The sequence below is a fragment of the Oncorhynchus mykiss genome, chromosome 30, assembly GCF_057628025.1.
Source record: "Oncorhynchus mykiss isolate SJ-2025 chromosome 30, ASM5762802v1, whole genome shotgun sequence".
Lineage (NCBI taxonomy): Eukaryota > Metazoa > Chordata > Actinopteri > Salmoniformes > Salmonidae > Oncorhynchus > Oncorhynchus mykiss.
This window is the reverse complement of record NC_143051.1, coordinates 23,892,942-23,913,997: the sequence shown is the minus strand read 5'-3', so window position 1 is coordinate 23,913,997 and position 21,056 is coordinate 23,892,942. Positions and strand designations below refer to the sequence as shown.

The 21,056-nt window shown below is 42.4% G+C and overlaps 3 protein-coding genes across 3 annotated transcripts in view; 1 reads left to right on the top strand and 2 right to left on the bottom strand.

Annotated features, from left to right (window-relative positions):
- The window catches only part of sdhaf3 (succinate dehydrogenase complex assembly factor 3), a 19,158-nt gene extending 7,725 nt beyond the window's left edge, over nucleotides 1-11,433 (bottom strand). The window contains exon 1 of the mRNA XM_036971317.2: nucleotides 10,264-11,433. Coding sequence (XP_036827212.1) covers nucleotides 10,264-10,440 — 177 coding nt within the window. The 5' untranslated portion in view covers nucleotides 10,441-11,433. The remainder of the gene's footprint in view (nucleotides 1-10,263) is intronic.
- Nucleotides 11,373-18,117, top strand: LOC110488134 (glycoprotein-N-acetylgalactosamine 3-beta-galactosyltransferase 1). Its single transcript, XM_021560170.3, has 4 exons — nucleotides 11,373-11,573; nucleotides 11,874-12,066; nucleotides 14,698-15,362; nucleotides 16,595-18,117. The coding sequence occupies exons 2-4, from the start codon at nucleotides 11,898-11,900 to the stop codon at nucleotides 16,769-16,771; spliced, it is 1,011 nt and encodes a 336-aa protein (XP_021415845.2). The 5' UTR covers nucleotides 11,373-11,573; nucleotides 11,874-11,897; the 3' UTR covers nucleotides 16,772-18,117.
- LOC110488137 (collagen alpha-1(XXVIII) chain) lies at nucleotides 16,191-21,056 on the bottom strand. Its single transcript, XM_090227858.1, has 7 exons — nucleotides 20,960-21,056; nucleotides 20,163-20,208; nucleotides 19,683-19,751; nucleotides 19,428-19,491; nucleotides 19,299-19,334; nucleotides 19,160-19,196; nucleotides 16,191-18,846 (listed from the first exon to the last, which is right to left on the bottom strand). Exons 3-7 carry the CDS (start codon nucleotides 19,700-19,702, stop codon nucleotides 18,539-18,541), a joined length of 465 nt encoding a protein of 154 aa, XP_090083984.1. The 5' UTR covers nucleotides 19,703-19,751; nucleotides 20,163-20,208; nucleotides 20,960-21,056; the 3' UTR covers nucleotides 16,191-18,538.

Here is a 21,056-nt window from a genome sequence, read left to right as displayed (position 1 = left end):
GAGGAGCATGCTCTCACTGCGTGACAGGTGATATTCCTGTTTGAGGAGCATGCTCTCACTGCGTGACAGGTGATATTCCTGTTTGAGGAGCATGCTCTCACTGCGTGACAGGTGATATTCCTGTTTGAGGAGCATGCTCTCACTGCGTGACAGGTGATATTCCTGTTTGAGGAGCATGCTCTCACAGTGTGACAGGTGATATTCCTGTTTGAGGAGCATGCTCTCACTGCGTGACAGGTGATATTACTGTACGAAGAGCATGCTCTCACTGCGTGACAGGTGATATTCCTGTTTGAGGAGCATGCTCTCACTGCGTGACAGGTGATATTCCTGTTTGAGGAGCATGCTCTCACTGCGTGACAGGTGGTATTCCTGTTTGAGGAGCATGCTCTCACTGCTTGACAGGTGATATTCCTGTTTGAGGAGCATGCTCTCACTGCGTGACAGGTGATATTCCTGTTTGAGGAGCATGCTCTCACTGCGTGACAGGTGATATTCCTGTTTGAGGAGCATGCTCTCACTGCCCCAACAGGTGATATTCCTGTTTGAGGAGCATGGTCTCACTGCCCCAACAGGTGATATTCCTGTTTGAGGAACATGCTCTCACTGCGTGACAGGTGATATTCCTGTTTGAGGAACATGCTCTCACTGCGTGACAGGTGATATTCCTGTGTTTAGGAGCATGCTCTCACAGCGTGACAGGTGATATTCCTGTTTGAGGAGCATGCTCTCACGGTCTCAACAGGTGATATTCCTGTTTGAGGAGCATGCTCTCACTGCGTGACAGGTGATATTCCTATTGATGGAGGGACAATAGAGCCCTGAGTACCAGGCCATTAGGACCTGGAGGGACAATAGAGCCCTGAGTACCAAACCAATAGGGACTGATGATCGTTAGCGAGTTGGGTACTACCAATACATGTCCAGAGTGCATGAAAGCAGACTCAACGATCACATGGAATTTTACTGCTGGCATGACTGATGACTGCCGGTGTGGCGGTAATACAGTCACCATAACAGCCCTATTTCTGATTCCTGTACCACTAATCACATGCTCAAAGTACCCCCTGATGTGCAAATGATCAATCGGCTTATGTCTTCCCAAGTACCCTGTGTGGATAGGCCAGGTACACACAGAGAACCACTGCTTTAGACATATCAAAGAGCTAACCATTCCATTCCCCTCCAGCGAATCCATTGCTCTGGCAAACCCTTGCCTACAGAGGATTTTCAGTAGCCAATTCAGCTGAATTAATGAAAATTATTAAGGAAACACAATAGATAGGCCATGTATGAATATATCACATCAATATGGAAAGCCCATATCCCTTGAGTCTATAGAGAAACATCATTGGCCTGCTTTACCACCCTCACTGGGGAAAATATGATATGCATGAATCAAGCCATTCTACAACACGAATCTATTCATTAGCAGGCAGGCAGGTGTGAGTGCATCTGCACGGGAATCCCCTTCCCGATTGTTTAGGGCATCCGGAAAAAAGATTGTCCGGAGAGCTACCATCAGTCCTGTGTCATGCCAACAGTCCCGAGACCATTCATGTGTGGGGTGGGGGGAGTGGGCTCACTCACAATTTTGCCTAAGATCACAGCCATGAATAAAGAATGGTACCAACACATCCTCCAAGAGCAGCTTCTCCCAATCATCCAGGAACAGTTTGGTGAAGAACAATGCCTTTTCCAGCATGATGGAGCACCTTGCCATAAGGCAAAAGTGATAACTAAGTGGCTCGGGGAACAAAACATCGATATTTTGGGTCCATGGCCAGGAAACTCCCCAGACATTAATTCCATTGAGAACTCGTGGTCAATCCTCAAGAGGCGGGCGGACAAACAAAAACCCACAAATTCTGACAAACTTCAAGCATTGATTATGCAAGAATGGGCTGCATCAGTCAGTTAATTGACAGTATGCCAGGGCAGATTGCAGAGGTCTTGAAAAAGAAGGGTCAACACTGCAAATATTGACTCTTTGCATCAACTTCATGTAATTGTCAATAAAAGCCTTTGACACTTATGAAATGCTTGTAATTATACTTCAGTATTCCATAGTAATATCTGACAAAAATATCCAAAGACACTTTGTGGAAATTAATATGTGTCATTCTCAAAACTTTTTTTTTTTTTTGGACTGTACATTGTACAATATCAGGAAAGGCAAGAGTCTAGGGCTGACACTGACTATAAGAGATATGGGGGACGGGAATCCATTTTTATTTTCTAAAATGTCAACCCTTCAGAGCACCCTCTTGCAGCTCTCAAAGCACACATTACTGCATAAAGAGGACCAAACCATTTAACTAATACAGTGCAGTGAGAGCACTCCGCATAGTGATCACATTTGTGCAGGACAATCTGATCAATATAAGAGGTTGATCACTGTAACCGTGGAGTGACAAATACAGCTAACAGAACAGTCAACAAATCCTTTTCAATGATTCCTTTTCCCTGGTATCCTCCTTGCTATGCTACTGGGACAGATGATGTCCATCAAGCTAGTGTGACCTCTGCTGAAGCATGTCCAAGACAACATAGTGTGTCATTGGACACAGCTCAGACAGACATGTTAAATCTGTGTCAAGACCTTTTACGAATCAACAACAAGGAGATATAGAGCAAACATCTGTTTTTATTCATAAAAATTAAATACGAATCCCTGTCTGGAACAAATGTTAGGACCTTGCATCGAGCCATTCATAAAGACATCGGAAGGTTCTGGAAGCGGTTCAATTTAAGAAATAACAGGCCATTTGTCTAAAAGGCTTTCTCCTGTCTTGTACATAATGGAATTATTTTGAGTGTTGGCCAAGGGGTCATATTTTCTTGGAGACAGAGGAGAGCAGTCGTGTGCTGGAGCCACTAGTAAAATCATTTTGGGGTTGTCGTGGAGACCCAGGACAGACATTTCAATGTCACATTTATATTCAAACTTTTTAGGAAACCTGTTGACTGTCATGTAGAAATGACTTTCTCAAGGTTACAGTACAACTTTATTTGTCCATTGGTAACAACAAATTCAGTATAAAGCTGATATCCAAATCTATTCTACTTTCTCAGAGTAAGTTTTGAACAACTGACAATCGGTGTACTTTTTTAATGCATCTCTTCCGTAAACCTATTTAGTCTAAACTATACGACTGGATTTGCGCCAAAGCAATGTGGGTAAAGTAGTCCCTAGTCTTGCTAGGGTAGCTTTGGCTGGTCAAAACCTCCCTCTGAATCTCGAAAACTCAAACGTATGGTCGGCTGCGAATCTCTCTCTCTCTAAAGGTAATTCCCACTCCACTCTCTCTAAAGGTAATTCCCACTCCACTCTCTCTCTAAAGGTAATTCCCACTCCACTCTCTCTAAAGGTAATTCCCACTCCACTATCTCTCTCTAAAGGTAATTCCCACTCCACTCTCTCTCTCTAAAGGTAATTCCCAGTCCACTCTCTCTAAAGGTAATTCCCACTCCACTCTCTCTCCCTCTCTCTAAAGGTAATTCCCACTCCACTCTCTCTAAAGGTAATTCCCACTCCACTCTCTCTAAAGGTAATTCCCACTCCACTCTCTCTAAAGGTAATTCCCACTCCACTCTCTCGCAAGGTAATTCCCACTCCACTCTCTCTCTAAAGGTAATTCCCACTCCACTCTCTCTAAAGTTAATTCCCACTCCACTCTCTCTAAAGGTAATTCCCACTCCACTCTCTCTACAGGTAATTCCCACTCCACTCTCTCTAAAGGTAATTCCCACTCCACTCTCTCTAAAGGTAATTCCCACTCCACTCTCTCTAAAAGGTAATTCCCACTCCACTCTCTCTCCCTCTCTCTAAAGGTAATTCCCACTCCACTCTCTCTAAAAGGTAATTCCCACTCCACTCTCTCAAGGTAATTCCCACTCCACTCTCTCTCCCTAAAGGTAATTCCCACTCCACACTCTCTCCCTCTCTCTAAAGGCAATTCCCACTCCACTCTCTCTAAAGGTAATTCCCACTCCACTCTCTCTAAAGGTAACTCCCACTCCACTCTCTCTCCCTCTCTCTAAAGGCAATTCCCACTCCACTCTCTCTAAAGGTAATTCCCACTCCACTCTCTCTCCCTCTCTCTAAAGGTAATTCCCACTCCACTATCTCTCAAGGTAATTCCCACTCCACTCCTTCTCTCTAAAGGTAATTCCCACTCCTCTCTCTCTCTCTAAAGGTAATTCCCACTCCACTCTCTCTCCCTCTCTCTAAAGGTAATTCCCACTCCACTCTCTCAAGGTAATTCCCACTCCACTCTCTCTCCCTCTCTCTCAAGGTAATTCCCACTCCACTCTCTCTCAAGGTAATTCCCACTCCACTCTCTCTCTCTCTAAAGGTAATTCCCACTCCACTCTCTCTAAAAGGTAATTCCCACTCCACTCTCTCTAAAAGGTAATTCCCACTTCACTCTCTCTAAAAGGTAATTCCCACTCCACTCTCTCTCCCTCTCTAAAAGTAATTCCCACTCCACTCTCTCTAAAGGTAATTCCCACTCCACTCTCTCAAGGTAATTCCCACTCCACTCTCTCAAGGTAATTCCCACTCCACTCTCTCTCAAGGTAATTCCCACTCCACTCTCTCTCTCTCTAAAGGTAATTTCCACTCCACTCTCTCTAAAAGGTAATTCCCACTCCACTCTCTCTAAAGGTAATTCCCACTCCACTCTCTCAAGGTAATTCCCACTCCACTCTCTCTAAAAGGTAATTCCCACTCCACTCTCTCTAAAAGGTAATTCCCACTCCACTCTCTCTAAAGGTAATTCCCACTCCACTCTCTCTAAAAGGTAATTCCCACTCCACTCTCTCTCCCTCTCTCTAAAGGTAATTCCCACTCCACTCTCTCTAAAAGGTAATTCCCACTCCACTCTCTCTAAAGGTAATTCCCACTCCACTCTCTCTAAAGGTAATTCCCACTCCACTCTCTCTCTCTCTCTCTAAAAGGTAATTCCCACTCCACTCTCTCTAAAAGGTAATTCCCACTCCACTCTCTCTAAAGGTAATTCCCACTCCACTCTCTCTAAAAGTAATTCCCACTCCACTCTCTCTAAAAGGTAATTCCCACTCCACTCTCTCTAAAGGTAATTCCCACTCCACTCTCTCTAAAGGTAATTCCCACTCCACTCTCTCTCTCTCTCCCGAGTCCCTAACATACTGGCTGTATTAAGCAGACCTGGTCCCTGCTTCTGTGGTGTCTCTCCCCCTCATGTGAGAGCTTGTCTGTTTTGATACAGGGCGATTTATTAGGAGGAGCTCTATTCCACGGGTCCTATGTAACTGAATCAGACTGAACACTCAGTGCTTGTAATCTGGTTAGGAGTCTCTGTGCGTGTGTGTGTGTGTGTGAGAGAGAAAGAGTGTGTGTGTGTATGTAATCACATTTAGGAGTCTCTGTGTGTGTGTGTGTGTGTGTGTGTGTGTGAGAGAGAAAGAGTGTGTGTGTGTGTATGTGTGTGTGTATGTATGTATGCGTGGGTGTGTCTAAGAGTGTGTGTGTGTATGTAATCACATTTAGGAGTCTCGCTCCTTGTCTGTTCTTTGGGCTCTGCCTGCCGCCCTTCCGCACTTCTCTGAGGCAGCTAGGACGGAGGAAGGGAGTGGTGATTCACCCACTCCTTAATGAATGAATAGAGAGAAAGAGAGGGGGAAGAGAGAGATAGGAGGATTCTGAATCTGAATGCATTGGTTACATCAGGGCTCTACAGCGCGACCATTTCACTGACATTTGCGACCAAAAAATCTGTTGAAAATAAATTGCTGCCATAGCTATTTTGTTTCACTGCATGGTAATCGCACAATGAAATACCAATCCCATTTCCCATCTTGCATAGCAGCTGTGCCTGGGGGGGATGTGCGCCACAGAAATATATATTTTTTTAATGTATACATTTTTTATTTTAAATTTAACCTTTATTTAACTAGGAAAGTCAGTTAAGAACAAATTCTTATTTACAATGACGGCCTCCCGGGTTAACTGCATTGTTCAGGGGCAGAACAACAGATTTTTACCTTGTCAGCTCGGGGATTCGATCCAGCAACCTTTCGGTTACTGGCCCTACGCTCTAACTACTAGGCTACCCCAAATAGAATGAAAGGACGGGCTTGGAACCTGGAACCCAGGTAGCCTACTGGTTTGAGCATTAGACTTGTAACTGAAAAGTTGCGAGATCAAATCCCCAAGCTGACAAGGTAAAAAAAAACAAGTCGTTCTGGCCCTGAACAACCCACCGTTCCTAGGCCGTCATTGAAAATAAGAATGTGTTCTTAAAACTGACTTTCCTAATTAAATAAAGGTCAAATAAAAAAGATTGACGGGTAAACTCAGCGGTACACTTAACGGCTACCTGGTATTGTGATGCAATAATTTGACCAGCGGAAGATCTGTTTGGGGTGGAAACGTTGTCAATAAAGCGTTGAATTGGGAGCTTTAACAGTGTGAGGGCCTTCGTGTTCTATACAAGTATTCTTTATTAGCCCAGCAACTATGTTTTTAAGGATGTGCGTATGACCACACACTTTTCAACGTAAAGATAACTGCCAAAATAATAGAAACACTTGAGTAAATGAGGGAAACAAAGTACAGTGCATTCGGAAAGTAATCAGAGCCTTCACTTTTTCCACAATTTGTTAAGTTCCACCTGATTCTAAAATGGATTACATGGTTTTGTTTCCCCTCATCAACCTACACACAATACCCCATAATAACAAAGCAAAAATGGATTTTTAGAACTGTTTACAAATTCTTCATTAAAGATGAACTTAAAGATCACATTTAAATAAGTATTCAGACCCTTTAACTCAGTACTTTGTTGAAGCACCTTTGGCAGCGATTACAGCCTTGAGTCTTCTTGGGTTTGACGCTACAAGCGTGGGACACCTGCATTTGGGGAGTTTCTCCCATTCTTCTCTGCAGATTCTCTCAAGCTCTGTCATGTTGGATGGGGAGCGTCACTGCACAGCTATTTTCAGGTCTTTCCAGATATTTTAAATTGGGTTCAAGTCCAGTCTCTAGCTGGGCCACTCAAGGACATTGAGACTTGTTTCCAAAGCCACTCCTACGTTGTCTTGGCTGTGTGCTTAGGGTTGTTATACTGTTGGAAGGTGAACCTTCACCCAAGTCTGAGGTCCTGAGCGCTCTGGAGCAGGTTTTCATCAAGGATCTCTCTGTACTTTGCTCCGTTCATCTTTCCCTCAATCCTGACTAGTCTCCCAGTCCATGCCGCTGAAAAACATCCCCACAGCATGATGCTGCCACCACCATGTTTTACTGTAGGGATGGTGCCAGGTTCCCGCCAGGCATTAAGGCCAAATCTTGATTTCATCAGACCAGAGACTCTGGTTTCTCATGGTCTGAGAGGCTTTATGTACCTTTTTGCAAACTCCAAGAGGGCCTTTTACTGAGGAGTGGCTTCCATCTGGCCACTCTACCGTAAAGGCCTGATTGGTGGAGTGCTGCAGAGATGGTTGTCCTTCTGGAAGGTTCTCTCATCTCCACAGAGGAACTCTGGATCTCTGTCAGAGTGACCATCGGGTTGTTGGTCACCTCCCTGACCAAGGCCCTTCCCCCCCGATTGCTCAGTTTGGCCGGGCAGCCACCTTGCGGAAGAGTCTTGGTGGTTCCAAACTACTTCCATTTAAGAATGTAGGAGGACACTGCGTTATTGGGGATCTTCAATACTGCAAACATTTTTTGGTACTCTTGCCCAAATCTGTGCCTTGACACAATCCTGTCTCGGAGCTCTCTGACAATTCCTTCAACCTCATGGCTTGGTTTTTGCTCTGACAGGCTCTGTCAACTGTGGGACCTTATATAGACAGGTGTGTGCCTTTCCAAATCATGTCCAATCATTTGAATTTACCACGGGTGGTCTCCAATCAAGTTGTAAAAAGATCACAAGGATGATCAGTGGAAACAGGATGCACAGGATTCGAGTCTCATAGCAAAGGGTCTGAATAATTGCGTAAATTAGGCTTATCTGTTTTGGATTCATAACATATGATACGAATCGGGCATCCATTATGACACCATTGACTTGAATGGGGATTCCCATTCTATTCATTCTATTTCTATGCTGTGCTTGCACTGTAGATCTAAGTGAAATGCTGAAAGGTTTTAAAAATGAAGCCCACCACACAGAAGTTTGTCTAATTTAGCCGAAAGTCTAGAAGTGTGACTTTGTCCCCGTGCTTCTTGGCTATTTACTTCCTTTTGTTCACACACCAAGTTATTTTTCAATGTTAGTTTGAGTTTGCTGCATGTGCTAGCGAATAACAGAGATTCAGTCTCATTCAGAGACATGCGAGTTTCACTATTACCACGGCAACCTTCCGCCCTTAAAGGGACAACTGAACATTGTCTCAACTAAGTGACTAAAATATTTGGGGGTGCATCGTGCCTGATTGAGCATGGACCACGGCAAAAACATTTTATTATTATTATTTATTTTATTCATGTCAGCTAACATAGTACAAAGTTGTCGGGCAACACAGCTCACGCAGACCGTGATGAACTCGCTGCGCACGTATTACTCAAGTTCAAAGTCTGTAAACTGTTGTGGGCCTGACAGAGATATTAGAGTGGTGAGAAAGGGACCAACAGACTGCACCAAGTTCAATGTAATTACTGCACAAATAGCCTATAATTGTATAGAATTATTATTTTACCCAAAAAAATAAAGAAAAATAATAATATTTATCCTTTCCGTGTGGCACGGTAGCGAATGTCCGCGGCCCGGTGGTTTGGGACCGCTGCTATAGACTACAATATTATGCAACGCTAGTGTTGATGATATAGAACAACATTTCTTTATTGCCGTTTACATTTTGTGCTACTGCACCCTTTAAGCCAGTGGTACCGGTCGATCTAGATTTCATGTGTCTGAAGGTACAAATCAAGTGCACTAAATGCCGACCGCTGGCTAATCGGATGGCTAAGATTACTGTGTCCGCATTAACATAGCAGGCGTAAAAGAAAGGTACAGCAAAGTTGATACTGTGAGATTTCAAAACATTTAAAACCATGACTAGAGAGAAACTGTCAAAGACTGTTTATAAAAGTGAGTTTATGTTTAAGTTCTTATTCAGCACTGTCAACACTTTTTATTCAACACTTTTATAAGCCATAAAATGTGCATTCTTCCTACTTCCACTCCTGCTACAACCAACTGTAATGAAGGAGTAGGAAAGTGTATCATGAATTTGTGCATGAGGCGACTCGAGTTTCGCCATCAGCTGGAAGACAGTGTCAGTGGAGGAAAGAGAGAGCGGAGGGACGTTGAGAGGTGGACCCTGTGACTGACCATCAGTATCATGTTTTTAAATGGTCTGAACAACAATACATGTGAGCGGTAGATCTCGGCTTGCATTTTGACTCAGAAAAGGTTGGTGACCACCGCTTTAAGCTCACCTGAGAAAAATTACAAACTGACAAAAATGAATAACAATACAAGGTTCATTTCACAGTAAAATAAGACTAAATGCATTTCAAAATGTAAGCTGTGAATGCCTGAAATCTATTATATTGTAGAAGTTAACCAAATGATGCTGCTATTGTGTGACTGTGACATACAGGCTCAATAACTACCATGAAAAATATTTTCAATTGGTAAGAAATAGTCATTAATGCCCATGACATGTGCTATCCTGTGCATATATATGCACATGAATATTTTAATTGTACATAAAGTATGATCTGAGAAGATACAAAACATATCTGAAAAATGTGTTTATCTGGGGGTCACCTCAACACCAACGTTTTTTTACAGCTTTGAAAGTGGTCACTAGTGGGTACTTACACAGCTGTCAATAACCTAATAATAAAATATCTGAATGGCTTAAAATAAAAACGGTCATGGATATGACAACCAGATAAATGGGTTGAACCCAAAGATTCACGTGGGCTTAATAGATACGCTGCATGTACTACAATACTGATGATCAATAACATATGTTCATTGTGTGCTGTGCTAAAATCTTGAATCAGAGATGCAGAGATATTGTCTAGGCTCTGGAATTATGGTAAACACCGCCATCGTGCGGCGAGGGATTAAACGGCACATGTTCTTCTAGAAAAAAGGGACCAACGATATTTGTTAAATCTCCTGTCCCCTTAAATATCCTCTATTCAAGGCAATAACTAACATGACCATAAGTATAAGTACGTGCTTATCAATTTAATTTATTAGCTACACATGTATATGTATTGACCGTGCACATGCAATGTGTTCTGTAGTGTTGCCAACTTACCCCCCATTCCCTCATGAAGATAGTGACCTCCTCGGGCGCCGCCGTTTTGTTCCTTCTGAATTCATCTTTGACATACTGGTCTCCCAGCGCTCTCAAATCAATGGGCAGGAACCGGTGCAACAGTAGAATCCTCTTATACAAAGAGAAAACTCGTGATACATGGGAAGGATTCGCCATGAAGTTGTTGGCAAGAGAAACACGCAAAAACAAATAAATCTAGTAAGATCGCTAGCCAACTATGTATGACGGTTAGCTACTTGACTTTCCTTCAAAGACAACTTGGTGGCTGATTGTATGACAAGGTGAATGTTAACTAAACTAGCTATACTAATCTGTGATTGCTGGCTCGAACTCACAACTTTCAGGTTTCAAGCTAAACGTCCCGTTCACAAGTCCTTTCGTGACAAATGTCGCATGACACATTCAGATAAAAGCAAATACCTCTGTAGATGTGCAGTTTTGTCAACTTAGTCACATTAAAACAAGGACAGTTATTCAACAAAACAGCGTGCCCTTGTTTATCCCGGAAGTAGAATTTACTTTGACCATTCACAGACTTGGATCGGAAAAACTCAAGATGACTGTTTTCTTATAGTGCCCCCTAGCGGTGAATTTGTATTTGGAAGTAAAGTTAATTCACGTGAATTTCATATGTTCCAGTTAATGGAAATGACTTGAACCAAATTATATATGCATTGCAGCACTAAGCAGTAGCCTAAACGACAAAAACCAAATCAGTCAGGGGATTCTCAATGTCCATCGTAACCTGAGACAAGTATTATGAAGAGTGGTTATGAACATGTTATAGAACTGTTACAAAGTTGTTATTTATTTTAAAAAATGACATTTTTATTTGAGTTCCCTCCCCCAAAGAGAAAGAGAAAAAAATAGGGGCGACACTGACTAAATCGATTTTTGTTTCCTAGAACATTCTCGTGATTGCAGATAAATATATGAAAGCACGATCCGTATACCGTTCGTTCAATATCCGAATTTAAACAACAAATACGGATACCATTTGTATCAGTGGATATGATCATGCACAGACTGAAAATGTGTCAATTATAGCCTACTAGCGCACATACATACTCGCAGTCTCGTCATCAGATGTATCAGACATGGCAAAATTCAGACAAACTGCTTGGTAACATTCCATGCATGAGTATAGGAGGTACCTGATAAACCATGAGTTCACCTGCCTATAAAACTCACTCCCACCGCTATGTGCTCTTACTCTTGTCAATCCATGCTTCTATGCGTTATCCACAATCAGAGGAGAATATTTGTGTTAAACATTTTTACGTGAACAGGTAAGCCCGTTTTCTTCCAGTAAAAATTACCAACGATAATATCAAAATATTTAAATATCAAAATGTTGCAAAATGTGTTATTGTAACTTTAAAAGTAACAGTAACTTTGATTGAGAGTCATTATTACAATCCTTTATTTTAAATACATCCCCACTTGTAAAGGGATCTTGAACATGATAGCACAATCAACGTCAGTTGTATATTGTATATAGCATATTTGCAAATTATTTTTGACAGGTTGGAATTAACAAGTGTTTGTTCACCTGCCCTAACTCACTTATTTTTTTGTATCACTCACAGGGTTTGGTCTGAAAGAGGGGAATTATGATCACTCTTTCACTGGTACCCTTTGTGTCTGGGCTGTGTATAGGATTTCTGTCTATTCAATACTTTGTTTACTCAGACACCAGCACTGCAAAACCAGCTGTTTTCTCACTGGGTAACTCCAGTGGAGTTCATAATGACAAAAGGGTTCCAAGACACATGCACTCAGGTAATTGACTTCTGAATATCCATTCACTGCATTTTATTTGTGGCTTTCTTAATCCCAATATTGTAGTAAAATGTTATTCATCAAAAACGAATGTAATGTAAACAAATGTGTTTTGAGGTTTTCTCTACTTGCTATGACGATGTAAGGTCTAAGTAGAAAGCTTTTTTTGTGTGTGTGAGAGAATCTTCTAACATCTGTGATTCCTGAAATAATTCTGGTTCCAAGATGCCAGTGGATAAGAGCACAGTGCTGGGAACACTACTGTTCGGGGTTTGATTCCTGCATAGGCCATATGCAGTTGTTTCAATGACAACCAAATACTTTGGATAAAGTACAGTTTCCCAAACTCGGTCCTGGCCCCCCAACAAAAAAACGTGGGTGCCCTATCACTACACAGCTGATTCAAATACAGTGCCTTCAGAAAGTATTCACACCCCTTGACTTTTTCCACATTTTGTTGTGTTACAGCCTGATTTAAAATTGATTAAATTGAGATTTTGTGTCACTGCCCTACACACAATACCCCATAATGTCACAGTGGAATTATGCTTTTGGGCATTTTTACAAATGTATAAAAAATGAAAAGCTGAAATGTCTTGAAAAGTTTAAATGTGCTTAAGAAGTCACAAAATAAATTAATGGACTCACTCTGTGTGCAATGTGTTTAACATGATTTTTGGTACCTCAGTCGAGAAGTGAAGTTCAAACATAGATTCAACCACAAAGGCCTGGGAGGTTTTCCAATGCCTATCAAAGAAGGAAAACCCACCTATTGGTAGATGGGTAAAAACTAAAATCTGACATTGAATATCCCTTTGAGCATCGAGAAGTTATTAATTACACTTTGGATGGTGTATCAATACACCCAGTCACTACAAAGATTGCCAGAGATGAAGGAAACCGCTAAATGCTGGAATATTGCTGTGGAGACTTGCTTCCATTAAGCCACAAGAGAATTAGTGAGGTCAGGAACTGATATTGGGCGATTAGAACTGGTTCACAGTCTGCGTTCCAATTTATCCCATAGGCGTTAGATGGAGTTGAGGTCAGGGCTCTGTGCAGGCCAGTCAAGTTCTTCCATACTGATCTGGACAAATAATTTCTGTATGGACCTCGCTTTGTTCACAGGGGCAATGTCATGCTGAAACAGGAAAGGGCCTTTCCCAAACTGTTGCCACAAAGTTGAAAGCACAGAATAATTTAGATTGTCATTGTACAGAATATACATATAGGTAAGGATAAAGTGACTAGTCAACAAGATAGATAATAGACACGTAGATCCCCTGAACGCAGCTCACTCTCCAGATCCCAATCACCTGAATTCTGATCACCTGTTCACACACCTGCATGTCATTATCACACACTATTTAGTTCAGTTCTTTGCACCCCATAATTGAGAGGTATTGATCGTTTTCTGACACACTTCTAGTTGGAGTGCTGGTTTTACTGTAATTTAATCCTCCCATGTATGATAGTTTTGGCCTGCCTCACTAAAAATGCCTTTTGCCTATTCCCTGCCTGTACCTAAGCCTATCGGATTTCCTGTGATCAACCTACTGCCTGATAGGTATGACGTTACTAGCCTTTTCCCTGCCTGTATTGTTGCCTTTTCGGACCCCCTGTGTATGACCTTCTACCTTCCCCTGGGCCCAGCTACCTGCCTCCTCCTGTGGTCCTTTACAAATAAACACCTGCTGTGCCCTGCGCTTGAAACCAGCTCTCTGTCTCCCATCATGTTCATGACAACAGCAGCGTATGTGATGGGTCAAAAGAGTTGCAAAAAGGGTCAATGCATATAGTTAAGTAGTTTACCAATAGCTACCCGGACTAACTATTTAGCAGTCTTATGGGGGTAGAAGCTGTTCAGGGTCCTGTTGCTTGCATACTTTGTGCATTGGTACAGCATGCCATGCAGTAGCAGAGAGAACAGTTTAGACTCTTTAGGGCCTTCCTCTGACACCACCTGGTACAGAGGTCCTGGATGGCAAGGAGCTTGGCCCCAGTGATGTACTGGGCTGTACACACTACCTTCTGTAGCGCCTTGTCGTCAGATGCCAAGCAGTTGCCATACCAAGCTGTGATGCAGCCAGTCAAGATGCTCTCAATGGTGCAGCTGTATACCTTTTAGAGGTTCTGAGGGCCCATGCCAAATCTTTTTAGCCTCCTGAGGGGGAAGATGTGTTGTCATGCCCTCTTCATGACTGTGTTGGTGTGTGTGAACCATGATAATTCCTTAGTGATGTGGACATAGAGGAATTTGAAGCTCTCAACCTGCTCCACTTACAGCCCCGTCAATGTGGATGGGTGCGTGCTTAGTCCTCTGTTTCCTGTAGTCCACGATCAGCTCCTTTGTCTTGCTGATGTTGAGGGAGAGGTTGTTGTCTTGGCATCACACTGCTAGGTCTCTGACCTCTTCCCTGTAGGCTGGCTCATCGTCGTTGGTGATCCGGCCTACCACCGTTGTGTCGTCAACAAACTTAATGATGGTGTTGAAATTGTGCGCGGCCACGCAGACGTGGGCGAACAGGGAGTACAGGAGGTGTCTAAGCACGCACCCCAGGACCAAGTTTGGGACACCATGTGCTAATTGACCACACTTTTTATTCATTATTTTTAAATGATCTCTTTCAGATGAGGACAGGAGTGTTGCAGCCAACCTGTCCCAAAATGTACGAGTACTGTGTTGGATCATGACTGGGCCTAAGAACCTGGAGTCCAGAACCAAACACATCCGGGCCACCTGGGGCAAACGATGCAACAAAGTCCTCTACATGAGCTCAGTGGAGACAGAATTCCCCACGGTGGGGCTCAATGTAACTGAGGGACGAGACCAGCTCTACTGGAAGACCATCAGAGCCTTCCAGTACATCTACCAACACCACCGCAACGACTACGACTGGGTCCTCAAAGCCGACGATGACACATTCATGGTCATCGAAAACCTCCGACACACATTGTCTAAACAGGACCCCGAGAAGCCTGTATACTTTGGGAGAAGGTTCCGCCCGTTCGTCCAGCAGGGTTACATGAGTGGTGGAGCCGGCTATGTCCTCAGTAAAGAAGCCGTCAGAAGGTTCATCAAGGGATTCGACACTGGGAAATGTTCCCACTTCTCCACCATAGAAGACATGGCTCTAGGGAAGTGTATGGAGACTATGGGTGTGGAGCCGGGGGACTCCAGAGATGTGAAGGGAAGGCAGACGTTTCATCCCTACCCACCAGACATGTACCTGATCAAAGAGCCCCCCAGAAAACGGCCCTGGTATCTCTTATACGACCACTACAAACCAAGAGAGGTAAGCATAGCCTAACCCTAATGAGGTGGACACTTACATCAAGTATGATCATACATATCACTCTATTCAATTATATGTCAAGCTCTGTGTGTGGGTGTGATACTCCCTCAATCATGTGTAATGTATATTGAGAGGTGTCATAGATGCTTTGGGTTTGGCATTCAAAGTGTTTTATGATTGAGTAGCTACAGTAAATATTTACTCATGGATTTGTACTTATTATAAGTAAGTAGCCAAGGTTTGTGCGAGCAGGAAAGGCTCATAAGACAAGAGCCTATATTTTGTTACTGTATCGTGAGGCAGCTTGATGATGTCTGTTATATAAACACTTGTATAATGTTTTATACAGGCTTAATACAGCATTTGGTATACTACCTAAACCAGCCTTTCTTAAAGTATGGTCGCGACGTGTCAGTGTAAATGTATAATTATTGATTAGGCCAAGTGCATCTGCGCTCTCTGCTTAGCAGCGGTCCCTGCTCAGTTTGGCAGCTGCGCGAGTGTGAGAGGGAGATGCCCGTCTGCTTCCCGTTTTACCGGATCTTTTTTTCTGCAGTTTTCTTGAAGATCACTCCGCGACCCACCCGATGCAGCGCTGTCGTTCAGGCAGCGGATGATGCGCTGTTAGCCATGGATTTGTCATTCCAAATCACTAATCGCTGTTATCAAATGGATTGATGCTAGCCACAAGTTCTGACTGAGCTCAATTGTCATGAAACACTTATACAGCGATGAGTTTCTCTCTCTTTCATACAAACTTATAACGAGGAGCGCCCACAATGTGTTTTGCGTGTGGAAGTGCTTAGTAATGAGTCTCTCATGACGAACAAATTAATAAAACGACACGTCCTGACCAAACATCCACAGCTCATGGATGTGATCAATCCGTTTATTCCAGTTCAGAATTAAAATGATTTCTTGTATTTTAACAGCAACAGTTCCAACCTAGACAGATATGTAAGAGTGTTTTTAATGGGGGAAAATTAACATTAATATATATTTATATGGATATTTAATTTCATTGTTATTTGTTTTTGTCTATATTGCATTTGTTTTAGGCATAAGTGCAATGAAATGTACTGATATTTATATATAGTTGCATATTTGTCTATGCTTGGGTCCCAGGAAAACACAGAATTTCTCATTTGGGTCCCAGGCTGAAAACGTTGAAGAACCCCTGACCTAAACGACTATTAATATACTAATCAGACTGTCGTTCTTCTTTCCCTCAGGGCCCAGAATGTTGTTCAGATCACATCGTATCATTTCACTACATCTACCCTTTAGAGATGTACACGCTGGAATACTTCACCTATCATCTACGGCCCTATGGATACAAGTACAGGTACAACCCTGATGCTGTAGCAGCTGAAATTGAGAGTAACACCACCACACCTGTCTCTGCTTAATACAGAGATATCACAGACGGACTACTGCACTGAAGAAAGAACTTATTACTGTGTCATGTTTAAATGTCGAAACAACAGCCTGACATTGCCACTTTCTTTGGTAAGCTGAGCAATGAGACTGAGGAAATGGAACCACTCTCAAATTCACTGACATTGTAGTTTTAAACATATTTTGAAGCTATACATTGTTTGTTTGCATAGACAACAAATACATGAACAATAGAGTAATATAGTTTTTTTGTGACAGGGGGAGACAGTTGTACTAAGTTGAGTTCTTTCTGTTGATAATTTCACATTTCCTTTTTTAATTTTGTAAAGGTATAATGTAAAAATATATATTTTCTTCAGTCAAGTGTATATTTTTTACAACTTACAGTAAAACAGAGGATAACATAATATTTTATTAAAATTCAAATAGAAGTATGTACTTAATGTGTTCTCCAGATTTCTGGAGGTCTAGTGAAATATTAAATTCAGATTGTTAGTCCAAATGTAATCTTTAGCTAAGTTCAGTACACAACAGATAATTTTATGTCATGAAACTCCTGACCTGTGAGAATCTGTTCAGTGTTTTTGGTTTGGAAGTTAAGGTGTCTTTTAATGGACCATTATTTGAAGCAACACAATGAGTAAAAACAAGGGTGTGTGAAAATATAAAAAATATAAAGAGGTTGAATATTTGTACAGTACAGGGGGTAGTTCACAGACTACATAAAGAACACAATAGAGAAATAGAGTATACAGGTCCTCTCTGGAGCATCAGTGTAGCAGTGCTGTTGTTCACCTGATCTTTGGTCAAACTGTAACTGATAGAGAGGATGTGTCCCGATTCTCCACCCTTATCCCAAAGTATGCACTTACACACTCCACATCCTTGGGAGAGTTGGGATGCAGCCATAGATAGACAGGAGCCCATGTCCTCAGTGCATCCCTCTGACACCAACATTGGGAAATGTGCAGGCGTTGCACAAGGCCCAACTCTCTTTCAACAAAGCACAACTGTCTGTTACTTGCGAGAACTGGTTGTGAGAACTGGTTTTGTAACATTATGATGTAATCTGAACAAGGAAACAGATCTGAGCCTACCATGGACGAAACATTTATAGTGGGTGTATGGAATGTGTGAAGAAATCCATGTACAGATAAGATAAACAGCAGCGTACTCTCCAGGGCTGTGCCAAGATACACAGTTTAACACAGACTGTCATCAACCTCAAGCTAATTTCAAGCTATTAAGTTCTGGTAGTTATTTTATCAATGTATTTAGGCCTATGTTATTTGCATGGATTCCATGTTGTATTGACTGCTATGAGTGTCAGTGTAAATAAAACTCAACTAGAACCATATACTAGGCAGTCTAGCATCTAGTCTTGAACTTGATCTAGAGTCTTGAACTTGATCTAGAACCACATAGTGGGCAGCCTCATGAAGTCGTCAATCAGGTACACATGCTCCTCATCTGGGCCAGAGGTGATAGCAATCATGTCAGCCTGGAATTCTGCGTACAGCGGGTCTTTCTTATTTACCACTCTGATGACAAACAGGCCTGGAACAGCTGGTTGGCTCTCAAGATGGCACTACCCATAAAGGTGCCCTCGCCCAGGTATAGCATCTTCCTCACAGCAGTCAGAGAAATAACACAGACAGACAGACAGACAGACATACCAGTGGATGAATGTGTGAGTGTAATTAACATCAGACAGAAAAAGGATACAGCAGAATGAACACAGGTCTGCTTCAAGAATGTCTAGACATTAGCTCAGAAGGCTAACACAGTTGTGGCATGCAGGAAACGCTGGATTTGAACCCAGTCTGCAACAGGTACTCATCTGCTTCAATACTACTGACCTTAACATCGTTCTGGCTGGACTGCTGCTTCACATTGACCACCACCATGTCCAAATGACTGTAGAGGATCACACTGATCCTGCTGGCCTCACAGTTCACAGACACACGGTCAATCAGAGCGTTCACAAAGTCCTTGACCACCTCAAAGTTCTCCGGTCCAACGCTCTCTGAGCTGTCAATCACAAACGCCAGCTCTAGAGGACTCTCTCTGCACTTCAGACCACAGCCTGAGAACAAACAGAAAGAGTGTCTTTATCGATCAATCAAGTGTATTTTAAAAGTCATTTTTACATCAACAGTTGTCACAAAGTGTTTTACAGTAACCTGGCCTAGAACCCAAAGAGCAAACAGAAGAACATTTAATATATTCATTTTGATCTATTTAGAAAAGGATAGTCCAGCAATAGTAACAATTGCCACTGTTTTCCAGGGAGCTCTTGGCACAGTTCCTTAGAAGGAAGATCCGTCAGCTAACTGTAAGTCAATAGTGTTTATGTTCTGTACACATCCATTCACAGTCAATGAGCTGTTTTAACTCACCACAAATGTCCCTGATCATTTTGATGACATCCTCTCTCTGTGGGAGGAAGAAGAAAACGTTATTAAGATATAAAAATATGGTTGAGAGACTTAACAAAGGTGCCATTATGAAACAGTATGCATTTTGTGCTCTACTCACTGTCAGGCCAGGTTCCCCCTTCTCACCAGATTTCCCCTGCAAGTTTGGACACAGGTTAGCAATCAACATATAAATGAACCATGAAATAAGTTATTTTATAACCATGATGGGACCAGAAGACTATCATACCATGTGTCCTACAGACCCTGGCTCTCCAAATTCTCCCTTCCACCCACAGTCTCCACCAATCCCCCTGTGTACAGTAATATGACAGTAATGTTAAGCACATCAACAAGAACATTTATAGTGAACAGCAAATGGTTGTGTGTGTCCATGTCGTCATTGAACCGGTCTGTGTGTGTTTGTTTGGCAGTTACAGTCCTGTGTGGCTCAGGTTGTTGGTTCAATTCCCGCAGGGATAAAACATGTTGGCTAAGTTTGTACCTTTTCTCCTGGAAAGCCATCCCCTGGAGGCCCCCGAGGGCCCATTGGCTCCTGGAACCCAGGCTCCCCCTGAAGGTCACAAGAAGACCAGACTAATGATTAGCATGGTTAATCACGGCTACTGTTATAACAGCTCACAACACTGTATACAGTGGCACACAGAATATTGTGCCACGTCAGTGTGATAGTACCAAAACCAATTTCCCTCTGAACATACAGATAACTGGGGCGGCAGGTAGCCTAGTGGTTAGAGCGTTGGACCAGTAACCGAAAGGTTGCTAGTTTGACATCCCTGAGCTGACAAGGTAAAAATCTGTCGTTCTACCCCTGAACAAGGCAATTAACCCACTGTTCCTAGGCCGTCATTGTAAATAAGAATTTGTTCTTAACTAACTTGCCTAGTTACATAAAGGTAAAATAAAATGATGATCATTATCGCACACCCCACCATGCCAGTCCAGTATGATAATATGCCCCTACCTTGGGCTCCTGGGATACCTGGTGGACCTGGCTGGCCCACAGAACCCTGCAAAAAACACAAACATTAGTTCAGTTCCACATGACAATTTTCAAAAAGAAAATAATTTGACCTTTTTTAAAGGGGCACTGGTATTGAAAAGAAACAAGAGATGTTGACAATATGTGTCTGCAAACAGATCTACAACAAATGAAGGGTCTATGCCAGGGTGTAGGAGCTAGGGGTGGGCGCTAGAGGTAGGAGCTAGGAGCTAGGCGTAGGAGCCAGGGGTAGGGGCTAGGGAAGGGTTGCGGCTTGGCTGGGTCGTGTTTCGGAGTTCGCACGGCTCTCGACCTTCGCCTCTCCCAAGTTCTTATGGGAGTTGCAGCGATGGGACAAGACTAACGACCACGAAATGTTCTGCTTTTCATCGGCAGGTTTTCTTATCATGGTCCTTAATTTATAAGCATAATTTTTCTCTACACAGATATTATATATGGAATAATCGGGATATATTGTATAAAAATACTTCTTTGTTTTTAGAATATTGCTTCTGAAATAATATCCTATTGGTGAGCCAACTGGTAAATGCAGAGGGTCTTTTACTCAGTTATAAAGAATTCTTATCACTTTACAAGGTCCCTGTAACACCTAAAGATTTTGCAATTGTTTTAGATGCCATTCCCTCAGGTGTTGCTATGTTATTCAGGAACATGTCAAGACCTGGCCCTCAGAGCCTACCTTCTATTGACCCTGTTGACTCATCAGTAGGAAAGATTTGTTTCTCTTTTGGTCCATTCAACAACAGAGCGATACGAACCTTGTTTCAGCAGGATGTTGTATGTCCTTATGTCATGCCTTATTGGAATGGATTTATTGATAATATCTGTTGGAAAAAAGTTTGGATGTTGCCACAC

Coding starts and splice junctions, on each gene's coding strand:
- LOC110488137 (XM_090227858.1), bottom strand. CDS start 19,702: ATGGCTTTCCAGGAGAAAAG. Junction 19,492..19,682: donor ATGGCTTTCCAGGAGAAAAG/GTACAAACTTAG, acceptor TACTGTACACAG/GGGGATTGGTGGAGACTGTG. Junction 18,847..19,159: donor AATGATCAGGGACATTTGTG/GTGAGTTAAAAC, acceptor GTTTGTTCTCAG/GCTGTGGTCTGAAGTGCAGA.
- LOC110488134 (XM_021560170.3), top strand. CDS start 11,898: ATGATCACTCTTTCACTGGTACCCTTTGTGTCTGGGCTGTGTATAGGA. Junction 12,067..14,697: donor TCCAAGACACATGCACTCAG/GTAATTGACTTC, acceptor GATCTCTTTCAG/ATGAGGACAGGAGTGTTGCA. Junction 15,363..16,594: donor ACCACTACAAACCAAGAGAG/GTAAGCATAGCC, acceptor TCTTTCCCTCAG/GGCCCAGAATGTTGTTCAGA.